The following is a 13,858-nucleotide window of genomic DNA, read 5'->3' on the forward strand; positions in this document are numbered from 1 at the left end:
GTCGGCGGTGTGTTTTCCTGGTTCGGGGACGGGGTAGTGTGCTCACCTCCATCGGCGCTTAAACCGGGGTGGACACCTATTGGCTCGACACTTGCGACTAAGCAATTCCCACGCCCGTGTTATTATTAGTTATTATATATAATAGTTATAATTAATCTGTCGGATGCAAACTGGGAGCTCCATGATCCGGCCATAAACAGGTATAACTGGGTCCAGTAACAATATGAACGCCTCTTGACAATTCAAACACGTGGAGTTCTTCCTGGCCTGTAACCCAGTTTTCTTCAGTTTACTAAGATTATTATCCAGTTGGAATGTACCAAAGTCGTGGATTCTACATAACTACGCCGGAAAACCGGGTACTTGTCAGTGTTGTTGGTGTACTGGTACTCGTCGTAGGGTATTATCTGGATTGGCCAGGAAGCCGACAAAAGGATATGCCACCTGGTATGACTATTCGTGCTGTTATGCCACAACCGTGTTCAGTCTCGTTCAGGTCCAACGCCAATTCCCATTATGGGGAACCTAATGCAACTGAATCCTGTACATTTTTATGATCAGTGGGTTTTGTTGTCTGTCTACCCAGGGGATCTCAGCCCGACTTGTCTTTTAGAATCCGCGAATTGAACAGAAAGTATGGTCCGCTTGCCTCGCTTAAAATAGGATCGAGCAATGTTATTATCATTGGTGGAGATGGGAAATTGGTTAGAGAGCTTCTCGACAAGCGAGGTTCAATATACTCCAATCGACCAGCAGAGCCAACCTTGCAAATTGCTGGTGGTGGTGATCACTTACTGTGAACATTCCTATTAGATACTCCCGTATCTCATTAGAGCTCAACATTACTTACAGGTTCCAGCAAGATACGGAGAAATGGAGAGCGGCAAGGAAGCAAATTGTGCGACATTATCCTCGGGCAAGTGATCCTGAACAGGTTCGCCTCCAGGAAGCTGAGAGTGTACAATTACTGTACGACTTCCTGCACGACCCTGAGCGGCACATAAAGCATTCAATGCGCTACACTACGAGCATCATTGCTTGTTTAAGTGAGTTTTGGATACCTCTGCAGCGATTCAGACGTGTATAACATTTTGCTCTGGCAGACTATGGCGTTCGATGTGCTACCTATGACGATCCGGTGATACATGGTATTGAATCAATCATGACACGGATATCAAGACCCCTGGTTGAGCATTTTCCATTTCTATGGTTTGATAATTCGCCCAAACTATTATGCCGTAGTCTGATACTCAGTTTGGCTTGATCAGGATTTTACCTGATTTTATGACGGGTAACTGGAAGGCTAAAGCGCTACATCTGAAACAGCTAATGCTTAAAATATATGGGGGTACGTGTGTTATCCGTTCGGTCTGCGCCCCAGGTTACTAAACAACTCTTGCTTATCTCCAAGGTCTCGCAGAGATTGGGTCGGAGAGGGGTAAATCTGGGCTGAATACTGATAACTTTGCATACAAATTACGCCTGGATGAGAACGTTACGAATCTGACGCGAAATCACCAAGCACAAATTTGCGGGATCGCTCTTGAGGGGGGTTCTGATATTGTGAGCAAGATCAGGTTGGCTCATATCGGGTGGCTCATATATGTCAGGTTGCGGGAGTTATATCGACCGCGATACTAGCGTAAGTAGGGCTTAATCTTTCAGCAAATTGATGAACATATGTAGATATTTGAACCAGGCTACTAGAAGATACAACGAGCCAAGATAGAGCAAGGCAGGAGATTGATGGTATATATGACGAGTATACGCTCCCAAGGTGGGCTGATGAGGAAAGAATGCCTTTCGTCCGAGCGAGTGAGTACTCGTTAACTCGTGGTTGCATTCATTTTCATGTCTTCCAAACAGTTGTAAGGGAGACTCTAAGGTGGAGACCCCCGCTTCCAAGTTGCGTTTCTCATAGATTGGAGCAGGGTAATTCTTTGGAATAGTCATTTTCAACATTTGTGTGACTGAAATCAACTAGACGATACCTATGCAGGATATTTTCTGCCAAAGGATTCCACTGGTACGCCTCGAAATGTTCAAGATTAGCTTGAGGTTTCTGAAATAACCTCTATATACAAGTAATATGCAGCATTTGGGGAATTCACACCAACCCAGAGCGATATGAAGACCCACGAAGATTCAATCCCGATCGCTTCCTGGGACACAAGTTATCGATGGCTGATTCCATGGTGCAGAGTAATCCTTTTGACCGGGATCATTTCGCATTTGGAGCAGGTGGTTGTTTTTAACAGAGCCAGATTGCAGTCCGTACTAAATCTTTCACAGGACGTCGCTCTTGTCCCGGCGTTCAATTGGCCGAACAGGGGATATTCATTGCCATCTGCAGACTGCTATGGGCATTTGAATTCTCGGTGCCCCTTGGTACCACTGTCAATACGGACCAGAGTGCGTTTCATGGTTCGATACGTCGACCCAAGCAATATCCCGTCGTCATTACACCTCGTTCGGAGAGAAGAGTCGAAACCATTGAAAGGGAGATGTTATCGGCGAAAGAGAGCGTTTTCTCATTATATGGGTCTTACAAATAGCCTTGTGTTTCATTGTTTCATGACGTTGACTGATTATACAAATCGGACTAATTACTTCCATTTTTGGACCTTCACGCTTTGGCTGTGAGCGAGTACCGAGTGGATAATACAACATTTGGATTGGCCAAAAGTTATCTCGTTTTATTTGCAGGAATGTTTTTATAGTGCTCGATTTTCGAAGATTTATGCCCACTCTAAACCACGATTGAGAGTGATTCGATCCACACGGATGCTCGTGACTAAACCGCTGATCACCCTCGACGGAGCCTCTTCACATTCTAGATAAATATGTTTTAAATCTTGAATATAGTTTATACTATCTTCAGAACAATTTAATTGATCGTGTTGAAACGAGATATGTGTCGTAATACGATGTTGAAATTATTGCTCCTTGGCCAAAGTATCCCTCCTACTTCATGAAGGGGCAGCTCCCTTCCAGTACTTTGTAGGTACGAATGGCATACCCTTGACTTCTGCGTCACGTAGTTTCTTTCTAACGTCAATCAAGACTTTAGTTCCCTTCTTGTGGTGCCCATGTTTAATATATCCCATGGCAATGTTCGTTCCCAAAGTAGGGGAAGGAATACCTGACGTGACTACGCCGATTTGTGTCTCGGGTGAATCGACGGCAAATATTTTGGCACCCTCTGCAAATATGTCAAGCTTTTACCTGGGCTTGCAATCATAGAACATACCTCGGGCAGGCGCCTCTGGGATGACGAAGCCGACTCGTCTACGAGTAACCCCCTCTTTGAGTTGCTTGAGCACCGTTTCAGCGCCAATAAAGCCCCTTTTTCTTTGCGGCTCTTACCTAAGCGCACTTAAGTTTGGAGAAAAGTTTTGTATGGCTGAAACGTACCAATCACCCAACTGAGTCCAGCTTCGACGGGCGAGGTTGTTTCATCTAGGTCGTTCCCGTACAGGCACATGCCAGCCTCGAGACGCAGGCTGTCACGAGCACCTAGACCGGTGAGTTGAACAGGAGGCTTAGAAATAAGCTCGGTAATGTTGACTGTATGCTCTGGAGGAATTGAAATCTACAAAAATAAGGACAGGTCGTATTGCACCCAAACTACTAACATACCTCAAATCCATCTTCCCCTGTGTACCTCCACGTGCAACATGACAACGGATTCCCGTGATATCAACGAACGCCGAGCGGCCAAACACAAGTGAGGTGAAATCAAACGAGCTGATATTTTGTAGAACCTCTGCTGCCTTGGGTCCTGATTTTCAATGGTTATACCCGTTTTCCAAAATTTATGTAGGCGCGCACCTTGCAAAGCGACCAGTCCCCAGTTTTCGAGAACTTCGATATTCACTTCCTTTCCACGGCCTTTGCCTTCCTCGTTATTCCATTTCTCAATCTGCTCCTGGAACCACGCCAAATCGCGCTCGCGCCTACCAGCGTTGGTCACGACGTAATAAACGTCGGGTGCGTGCTTGGAGATAATTGTATCATCAATGATACCGCCATTTTCATTGAGAAGGACAGAAAGGGTCGAGGAAAATTCGGGTAGCGATGATAGTGATGAAGGAGTGAGATACTCAAGAAATGCTGTCGCGGACGGGCCGGATATACTGAACAAGGAATCAGTAACACGGCATGAACATACAAATAAACCTTACTAAGACTGCACCATATGGCTCACGTCGAACAACCCCACGCTCTGGCGGACATGGTTATGGCTAGCAACTATTCAGATCAAATGTTAAATTGCATCCCAAATATAACAACTCGCACTTACTTTGCCCTACAGTTCCATATTGGAGCGGCATAGAATACCCGGCAAATGGTACCATTTTTGCCTGATTTGCAACATGATAGTCATGTAAGATGGTCTTGCGGAGCTAGCGGCGCGAGTGAGCCCCTGACTGAGTCAAACGACGCATTGAATTACCGGTGCATCTGTCGCAGTAGCAAACCTTCTGGCTAAAGTAATGCCGTGCAGTGGGACATTTGGTCCAACAAATTTCGTCGATACTCGGGAGGCAATAGTCCGCGACAGTTGAACGGCCGCCATTGAAGTCATCTGTAAGAGTTCCGTCCACGTCTTCCCTGTGGATGTCGGCTACACGTGATCTAATGATTACGAGTTTATAAAGAACCACCATGTGCTCCATGAAGATTCCAACGAATAATCGACCAGGCCGACCACGCGCCGAATAGAACAGAACAGCTTGATATATATGCATTAAAAATGCAGCCGCCCGAACAAGAAAACCATCCAGATCCCTCAAACATATCATCCCGCGGAAGCCCGGGTCAGCGCACACAATTTGCCGGAGGACTACCGGGGGATATACGTGTACACTGAACGACCATATTCCTATCTCTTCCCAATGTCGGCTTCGGGCCACAGTCGACCATCCACTCTTGCAGACGTTGAAACGGATGTTAAGATCATAGAGCAAGTCCTCCCTGAGGGCTCCGTAGACCCTGTCTATCAGGCAAGAGCTGAATTGCTCAATGATACAATACAACGAATGGGAATGGGCAAATACCAAGTAAGTGAACAAAATGATGGTCTTGCTCAACAAATTATTAATATAAAATCACTCATGATAGTGGCATCTCTTCATCGTGACTGGTTTTGGCTGGCTGGCCGATATCTTGTGGATTGTTGTCGCAGGTATAATTCTTGCCCCGATTATTCAGGAATTCAAAGTTCAAGGGCCGTTTCTAAGTTTGAGCACGAATATCGGCTTGTTAGTTGGAGCAATGGGATGGAGTGCCGGAAGTGATGTGTGGGGCCGAAAGTGAGTTATACAACGTAATCTCCTTGCATTACTAACGCGACTCTAGAGTTTCGTTCAATATCACGCTGGCAATAGTTGGGGTATTCGCCATGGTCGCAGCCGCGTCTCCCAACTTTACGGCCCTGGCGATTTTTGCCGCCCTTTGGAGCGTGGGAGTAAGCAAACTGAAATTGTACCTGAAATTCTTGGTCTTATTCATCACAACAGGTCGGGGGAAACTTTCCCGTTGATAGCGCCATCTTCCTCGAATTCCTTCCCGCCACTCACCAATGGCTACTCACAGTGCTGGCCATTTGGGGCGCATTTGGAGCGCTAATCGCTAGCCTAGTCGCGTGGGCTATACTACCTAATTTCTCGTGCGAAGCAACCGTCGTTGAATGCAAACGCTCAGATAACATGGTAAGACGTGCAAATTACGCAAACCTGGCCGCTCATTTCCCACCTTGCACAGGGTTGGAGGTATTACCTTATTCTTATGGGCGGACTGATGATTGTCCTCTGGATTTTACGCTTCTTCGTTTTCACGCTCCATGAGTCCCCCAAATACCTCATGGGTCGCGGCAAGTTACGCGAAGCAGTAGCAGTTATTCATGCCATTGCTGAATATAACAACTGCGACGCTACCCTCACTGTTGAACAACTGGAAGAGGCCGGGACAAGTCGAGTCCTCGAGGATACGAAGGACCAGGATGGCAAGATCCTCTTAGACCACCTGCCATGGATACATCCGCCTGGGGGGCTTTCCGCAGAAGTCTGAAAGAGTACGATAGCAGCTTGGTCAAGATGCTATTTGCTACCCCTAAACTCGCCTTTTCGACGTCATTGATTATTTCCGTATGGGGTAAGTGATAATTTGAGCCCCATTTAATCTGTTTCTAACTTCTTCTGGGGCCAGCCATCATTGGCCTGGCGGTACCTTTGTACAACGCGTTCATACCGTATTATTTGTCAAGTAGAGGTGCTGCTTATGGAGATGGCTCGGTATATATCACCTACCGAAAAACGTAATTATCGGGCTTGTTGCACTCCCGGCTGCACCTTTTGGGGTTGGGCAGTAGAAATCCCACACGTCGGAAGGAAGGGAACACTTGCCTTATTCACCAGTGCGTCGCGATACCTACCTATGCGGGTACATCACTCACCGACTTGATCGGCACCGTGAGCAGTATTGACAGGTGTATTTCTCTTTTTGAGTACTACAGCACGAACTTCAAACGCCCTGCTCGGGTGGAACTGTGGGTATAGCTTCGCAAATAACGTTGGTGCTTATCGGATCTTGCCATGGGAAGTAATACTGAATGATTTAATAGGTCATGTGGGCAGCCCTTTACACGGTTACGCCCGAGCTATTCCCAACGAAAGCTCGCGGGACCGGCAATGGCCTGGCTTCGTCTGCGAACGTGTGTTTGGCGTAATGTCTCCATTATTGCCTTGTATGCTGACCTGACCGTGAGTCCGCTGGTAGCTCTGGTAATCTCGATCCTAATCAATCTACATACAGACTGAGATACCTATCTTCGTGTCCGGTGCTCTTTTCATATTTGCAGGGATAGTAGCACTTCTCTTGCCGTTCGAATCAAGAGGGAAAGCGAGTCTCTGATCTCCCAAAACAAAAATAATATCCATAGAAATCGTAGATGGTCATTGCTCATAAACCACAAAAACATATGTACTCTAGAACGCAATTCTACAGCTAAAAAAAAGCATAAGAGCCCATGAAACGCGTGACGGTAAATCTCAAGGTCATAACCATCCTAGTTTACCACAGGGTTGGGAGCATTTACATTTTCCTCCGTGGCGGCATCTTGCTCTTCTTTTGAAAGAGTGGGGGCCTGGGCCTGGGCAATCCACATGTCGTGGTACAAGCCATTCAGGCGCATTAGTGATTCGTGTGTACCTTGCTCGTAGACTTTTCCGTCTTTGAGTACGATGATCAGGTCTGGGATGATGCATTTAGTCGAACTGGCAAAAATCTACCCATCATTCTTACCTGCTTCGACCACAGTTCGCAACCTGTGAGCATGAATATGCTGGTTCTCTGTTTGTCAAGCAAAGTCGAGTTGATATTTCGCATCAAATCAACCTCGGTTTGACTGTCCAATGCCGATGTCTGACCAGTGTAATTAGCCCATAAGTCATAAAAATATACAACCATACCTACCGCTTCATCAAAGAACAAAATCGGTGGGTCCTTCAACATCACTCTTGCGACCGCCAACCTCTGTTTCTCTCCTCCGAAATCATTAACCCACGCTCTCCCACTTTGGTCGCATACTTCTCTGGGAGCCTCATGATAGTATCATGCACGTTTGCTTTGCGAGCAGCCCATCACTTCCTCGTCCGTTGCGCCCAACCGACCGTACCGAATGTTATGCAGAATGTCGGCATGGAATAGCGGCGTATCTTGGGGGACGACTCCGACATTTGCGCGCAGACTTGCTAGTTGGATCTGAGTAATATCTTGCCCATCGATGGAGATTTTACCCGAATCGGCATCATAGAACCTATAAAGGAGCCTAAAAACGGTGGATTTACCGCACCCAGACGGCCCAACGATTGCAACCTTTTTACCAGCGGGGACAGTAAAGGAGAGATCTCGGAAGATTGGGCGGTCAGGGTGATAACCAAAGTTGACGTTTTCGAACTGGATAGAGCCACCTTGGAGCTGAAGAGGTTTGGCTCCGGAGACATCCTGTGTGAATTAGTTGGAGATGCATAAACACATGAAAATACGGTAATTGCCCTACCGTCACGCGCTTGTGCTTGGTCAAGTTGAACAAGACCTCCATATCTAATAGACTTTGACGTAATTCACGGTAGACTGTCCGAGGAAGTTTAGTGGCAACGAAAGTTGAAAGACGAGCTGGTTAATCATGACAAGGTCTCCAACGGTCATGGTTCCTGATTCAGTTTATGAGCACCAACGATTAACACAGAAATACACAAGAGCTTACCTTTGACTACGCCTTGAGCAGCGAGAAACATCATCATAGTCAATGCACTCGAGAATATCACATTCTGGCCCGAGTTAAGGTACGCAAGTGATGTCGCAATCTTGAGCGAAGATTTTTCGTAGGACGCCAAATGCTTGTCATACTGGGCAAGCTCGTGTTTTTCATTGCCAAATGCTGGGCATGCATGTTAGGAAGTCATTTTTTAAATGTGGCTATAAACATACCTTGACAGCCTCATAGTTGATCAACGAATCCACAGCAGTCGAGGCCGCGCGATTATCAGCCTGATTCGCTTCGCGGCGGAACCGAGTTCTGGTACAAGTTTGGTCCAAAGCACGCAACTTTGAAGTTGGCACTTACCTCCAAGCTGTGGTGCGTACAGTAAACCAAGTGTATGCAGCCATTGTAGCCAAAGTAACCCACGCAAAATCCGAACCGAATTTCCAGTCTATCAAAAGTACATCAAGGCCAATCCAACCAAGACAAGACCGAAACTCACCAATATCCCGCACACCATACTAATCTCCAATGCAGTCGGGACGATGTGGAAAATAATCGAAGACAACAAGAAAGTAACACCCCTAATTAAAACGATCAGCTCACTACACCACACCAAGACCTCCAATGACAGACTTGGTTCCTCGATCAATCGCCCTCGTGAGCCCACCCGTTTGCCTAGTCAAATGAAACTTGAGGTCGAGATGCAACAAATGTTCGAATGTCTCGCGTGCCACTCGTCGAATTGCACGCTGAGCGACGTTTGCAAACACCGCATTGCGAAGTTCGGAGAATACAGTCGCGGAAATCCGGGCCAAGCCATCTGTACACAATAACATTACCTTCTGTTCATCAGACTCGAAAGAGAGTGGACTCACATCCAGCGATAACGGACCCTCCAATAACCCACACAGTCGAGTCGGCCGTCATCTCGATATTAAACGCGTCAATGATCTTTTTAAAGAAGATCGGAACTTGGACATTTAAAACCTATTTCCGTTGAGCTCGCATATTCATAGCAGACGCGCGGCGAACCTTACCTTTCCAGCCAACAGCAGCGACAAAGCCAATACAACGCGAGTCTTGATCGTCCATTCGCCCTTGGGCCAAACGTTCACGACCAGTCGCTTGACGATTTCCCAGTCGACTCGACGTTGTTCGGCTTGGGAGATGTGCACTACGGTCTCGCCTGCTGCAGGTGCTTTGGGCTCGGATTTTGCGCTTGTGTTGACGTTTATTTTGGGACTTGTAGGTGAGGTCTGATTTGGTGTCGTGTTTGAGGAAGGAGCATGTCTAACTGGGACACAGGTTCGAAACGAACGTTGTATGCACCAGAGGTTTGAACCAAGTGTAGGACGAACGGTGCTTGGTTTAACAAACGAGGATACCTGGAGTGTTTTTGGCTTAGATCTATTCAGTTGGATTGTTCATATTGATAAACTGGGTGGGAACTCACCTGGAACCGCACCGGGACAGTTCCCTGCCTCCATCCTATCTTGACTCCCACAGCAAGATGCCGTGAGAGCGCCATGATCGATCTAGTATATCAATAGGTCAAAGACTCAACTATCTGCTCCGCTTTTAACCCACCAACACTACCCGAGCCGATTCGAGGGAATGAGTCGAGTAAATGAGCTCAGCCAGACAATCGCTCGCGTGATCGACGGTCAGCGCTAATTCAGATGCTTATCAGATAAGATGCAGAGTCTATTACGAAAGCGGGTGCTCTACAATAAAATACATAAATTTCACAGCCACGAGCTCTCTCTCAAGTTCACCCGGAGCATACATAATAGCAACCTATAAGACATGATGGAGAAGACTGCGCATGATCGTGCCCAACGAAACGAAAACCAAGAAGGAAAAATAGTCCAGGGGCATGACCGCGCATGAGAGAGAAAGACCAAAAACAGGAGGAAAGGAATACACATGAATGAGATGATCACAGACGGAGGATTAGATGTGTGATACTAAGTCGTGGTGTTCATATTTTCAGTCAATCACATGGGGGTATTCTTTGCAAGTTATTAGTCACATCTCATCATACCACAACCCCACCGGCAGTGTTCTTTTGCCAGTCGTTGGGAGGCATATTATCAGTAGGGGCTTCGGTAATCTCGCTCTGAACGCGCTGACACTCGGTTCCACCTTCGGATCTCACTAGAAACAAGTTAGAATACGTTCCTCCCATATTATCTCAGTTTACGACTCACAGTGCCTATTTAGAGCATCCATGCGCGCAAAGGTCTTTTGACATCCCTCGCACGTGTAAGGCCTGATGTTCAAGTGCAAAGCCTCATGTCGCTTGCAGTCATGCTGTCGCGCAAAGCCCTTGTCACACCCAGGCCACTTGCACTTGAACGGCCTCTCTTCGTTATGGGATCGAATATGACCTATAGAGTTTGTCAGAATTGATGTTCCGCCACTACCAGACACTTGCTTCCGTCCGCTTACCTCGAAGATTGAAATGGCGCGTAAACGTGCTACCGCATCCAGGAACCGGGCACTTGAAGTTGGCCTGGGCCGTGCGTCGGTTGGAGCTAGCCTCTCGTGTAGCGGGGGTGGTCACATGCACTCGCTCGACGGGTTTGGTAAGTGTGATCCCTCCGTAGGAGATACCATCTTCGCCGGGCAAGTTTCGTGGGCCGGAGTTCGGGGTATGGTACGGGCTCACACGGTGCGTTCCGCTCCCTGTTCGCTCATGACCACGTCGTTTAGGGCCAACTCCACCTTCATCGTGATCAGCCGGTCCATTGGAAGGAACAGACATCGAGGGCGGGGCGAGAGACCCGTCTGAGCCGAGATATAAATGTGAGCCCATATCCGGAGTCCTCAGTATGGCCGACACGTCCTCGCTTCGTGCGTTCCGCATGTGGCCTCGGCGATTGCCGTTGGCATCTCCGACAGAACGAGCTCGATGGTGGTTGGCGAGATTGAGCATCGGATCGATCGCGTTGTCCCAGAGGGATCCACCCACTCCGACGTTGAGATCAGGTACACGGTTGCCTAGGATGTTGCTTGGATTGACGGATGGCATACCGAGTGACAATTGAGGACTGCCCTGGCCATGGGTGGGGCTGGGCTTAATAGCAGGAGGAAGGGCAGCACCCCACTGGCTGGAAGGGGGATCGCTGTGGCTGCGTGATCGAGTAATGTTGACGCCAAGGTTCGAAGCACCGGATGGGATCGCGCCGATAGCAGGTCGAGCCCCGGAAATCTGGGGGAAGATGGTCGAGTCAGAGAGAGAGGCCATGGGTGGCATGGGTGGCATTGGCGGTTGGCTCTGGTTGATAATGGCGGACCAAGGAGCTTGGTTGTCTGCGGGAACGCTTGGTGGTGTGTTTGCTTGGGATCCGGAGCCTTCAGGTGTCTGGGAACCAGAAAGGAGGGGAGCTAATATACCAGAGAGTCAGTGACAATTTAAGAAACGATCGGATGTGGCGAGCAGATGGGCGCTTAAGCGATATAGGACAAGAAAGGAGAGAAGATACGCGTAGAAAGAATGGAATGACTCACCGGCCGCGCGCCTCTGTGCCACCTGTTGACGAAGGATTTCCTGGAAACCCAGCTTCGGTTGATTGGTGGGAGGAGTGACTGGGGTTGCAGGAATGAGACCCAGGGATGGAGGTGGGACAAGACCGGGTGGCTGACTGGCTTCGAAGAGGGAGGCATTGGGATCGATATTGGGAGGAATCGGAGGATCGGTGGGGATTACGAGAGTGGGGGGACTCTGAGGCTTGTTGTATGGCGAGGCCATGTTGGACCCAGGCTCGGATCCCTTGGAAGTAGGCACAGTGGATACGTGGAATCCGCCCCAGGTATCACCGATCTGGAGGTTTCCGAGGTCGGTCAGATGGGGAGAGAGCTCGGGGGCGTCGCCAGGGAGCAAGTTCGGGCTTGTGGACGCGCCGGTAAACTGAGAGACAGACAGGCCCTGGGTGTGGGACGAGGAGATCGAGGAAGCGCGGGAGTGAGTGCGGGACCTATGGCCAAACAATAGATCGTTGGGCTCGTCCACCAAGTAATCGTCGCCGACAGATGATTCGGGAGAGTAACCCTTCCGATATTGGTAACGTAGGGCCTCGAATGTGTCGAGAGGCGGGGAGAGGACAGTGTTGCTACGGGTCGGGGGTTGGACAAAGAATGCAGGACTGCTGGATCCAAAGAGATTGACGCTGAGAAAGTCCTCTGCGTTGGCAAGGTAGGGAGAGGACTGGGGAACAGAATGTGTGGACAGCGGAGAGCGGTTAAAGTCGGGATGGTAATTATCGTGTTCGAGAAAGTCTGATTCGTACATCGAGTCGAGCTCTGGTGCCAGCCGACCTCCTAGCGTCCAGGCAGCACTGGGGTTGGGGTTGGGGTTGGTGTCGAGTGGGGAGCCGTGGTAAGAGGGCGTGTATGTGCCCGCACGTGGAATCGCAATGGGCGCAGACGTCGCCGACGGAGAGGGAGGCTCGTCACCGGGCTGTGCGGGAGAATGCTCGACTCGGATCTCCCGTTCGGTCTGATATAAGTTGCCACGGGAGAAATCATCATATCCACCCTGCACAGCATAAGCAGCGGAGCGATCAGTCTCCAGCATCGCATTGAATCCCATGCCGAAGTTACGCAAATGGCTCATGGTTGTGGAGGGCTAATGCAGAACAAGAACAAGAACAAGAACAAAACCAAAACCAAAACCGAGAAAGAAAGAGTTTGCGCTCCGGCCTTGATGACTCGTGGGTCAAGTACTAAACCGCCGGCATCCAATCAGATCCCGTCTTCACAACACAAGCACATACAAACCTCCAATATTTCTCCTCCGATTTCGGCCTAGCTCCTCTCGTCCCTATAGTATCTGATCGATGTACGCCAACAGAGGGCGACCGCTCTTGACTCTTTTGGTTATGTTCGCTTTGATTCGTACACACAGAGCTACAAGCGCACAGCCCTGAATAAAGTTTGGCGCCAGCATTTGATCTCCCGGCTCCGCTGCAAGCCCCCCAGACACCCATAGACCATCAAAGCGGTGCGTTTATTACTCCCCTCTTCACTCCTCCCCACCCTCACACATGACGAACGACTCCGTGCATGCGCGGAATGATACCTCACTAAGGAAATATTCTCTTTGGGCTCACTTTGAGCTCGGTCTTTATCCCACCCGAGCGGCAGCCCACGAGGCAGGCTCGACGGCGCTTGCGGAGCCCCCAAACTCCTCTGCTTTTGTACCCAGTTTATTTATTCCTGAGATCTAGCCTAAACTCTGCGTGGCCAGCAAATCTAACTTTTTTGCTGAGTTTCCATGCTCGGCCGACAGGCTAAGACCTCGCTCCAGACTTTCTTGTCAGATTGTCAGTACTCGGCGCTACTCTGGTTTTCGAGTTCGCATAGTATTTCCGGTAGGTCCGATTGTACGGGTTCCCTTTGGACTGAATTGATGTACCTGAGCGTTTTAATCGAGTGGTCTCACGGACCTATCTAAAATCGGCCACGGTCTGGATTGGTTCGAGAACCATGTATGCACAGGATAATCAAACCGGTGCACAGAATGAAATGCACATGCGCATCCTGAATATTCAGAAAGATATTTCTCTAGATAATGCACGCAACCTG

The 13,858-nt window shown here is 48.8% G+C and overlaps 4 protein-coding genes across 4 annotated transcripts; 2 read left to right on the forward strand and 2 right to left on the reverse strand.

The window, feature by feature from the left end:
- Positions 1-528: 528 nt before the first annotated feature.
- Positions 529-2,555, forward strand: RhiXN_02835 (cytochrome P450 family protein; the record flags this gene model as incomplete). Its single annotated transcript, XM_043322652.1, has 12 exons — positions 529-560; positions 614-796; positions 853-1,046; positions 1,104-1,186; positions 1,243-1,348; positions 1,412-1,563; positions 1,611-1,642; positions 1,700-1,815; positions 1,867-1,932; positions 1,985-2,026; positions 2,086-2,241; positions 2,293-2,555. 12 exons carry the CDS (start codon positions 529-531, stop codon positions 2,553-2,555), a joined length of 1,425 nt encoding a protein of 474 aa, XP_043178148.1.
- Positions 2,556-2,969: 414 nt separating this feature from the next.
- On the reverse strand, positions 2,970-4,579 carry RhiXN_02836 (glycine cleavage system T protein; the record flags this gene model as incomplete). Its single annotated transcript, XM_043322653.1, has 8 exons — positions 2,970-3,202; positions 3,251-3,361; positions 3,415-3,592; positions 3,636-3,781; positions 3,832-4,136; positions 4,185-4,251; positions 4,304-4,406; positions 4,457-4,579. 8 exons carry the CDS (start codon positions 4,577-4,579, stop codon positions 2,970-2,972), a joined length of 1,266 nt encoding a protein of 421 aa, XP_043178149.1.
- A 319-nt stretch (positions 4,580-4,898) lies between these two features.
- RhiXN_02837 (Sugar (and other) transporter) lies at positions 4,899-6,072 on the forward strand (the record flags this gene model as incomplete). Its single annotated transcript, XM_043322654.1, has 5 exons — positions 4,899-5,063; positions 5,125-5,315; positions 5,362-5,470; positions 5,523-5,714; positions 5,767-6,072. 5 exons carry the CDS (start codon positions 4,899-4,901, stop codon positions 6,070-6,072), a joined length of 963 nt encoding a protein of 320 aa, XP_043178150.1.
- A 997-nt stretch (positions 6,073-7,069) lies between these two features.
- RhiXN_02838 (ABC transporter) lies at positions 7,070-12,887 on the reverse strand (the record flags this gene model as incomplete). Its single annotated transcript, XM_043322655.1, has 21 exons — positions 7,070-7,254; positions 7,306-7,345; positions 7,399-7,425; positions 7,477-7,594; positions 7,679-8,007; positions 8,063-8,077; positions 8,131-8,216; positions 8,270-8,420; positions 8,494-8,581; positions 8,630-8,636; positions 8,693-8,717; positions 8,769-8,850; positions 8,903-9,089; positions 9,145-9,256; positions 9,307-9,563; positions 9,723-9,804; positions 9,857-9,939; positions 10,325-10,426; positions 10,480-10,659; positions 10,721-11,659; positions 11,783-12,887. 21 exons carry the CDS (start codon positions 12,885-12,887, stop codon positions 7,070-7,072), a joined length of 4,200 nt encoding a protein of 1,399 aa, XP_043178151.1.
- Between the last annotated feature and the right edge of the window lie 971 nt (positions 12,888-13,858).

The sequence above is a fragment of the Rhizoctonia solani genome, chromosome 3 (assembly GCF_016906535.1).
Source record: "Rhizoctonia solani chromosome 3, complete sequence".
In the NCBI taxonomy this organism is placed as follows: Eukaryota; Fungi; Basidiomycota; class Agaricomycetes; order Cantharellales; family Ceratobasidiaceae; genus Rhizoctonia; species Rhizoctonia solani.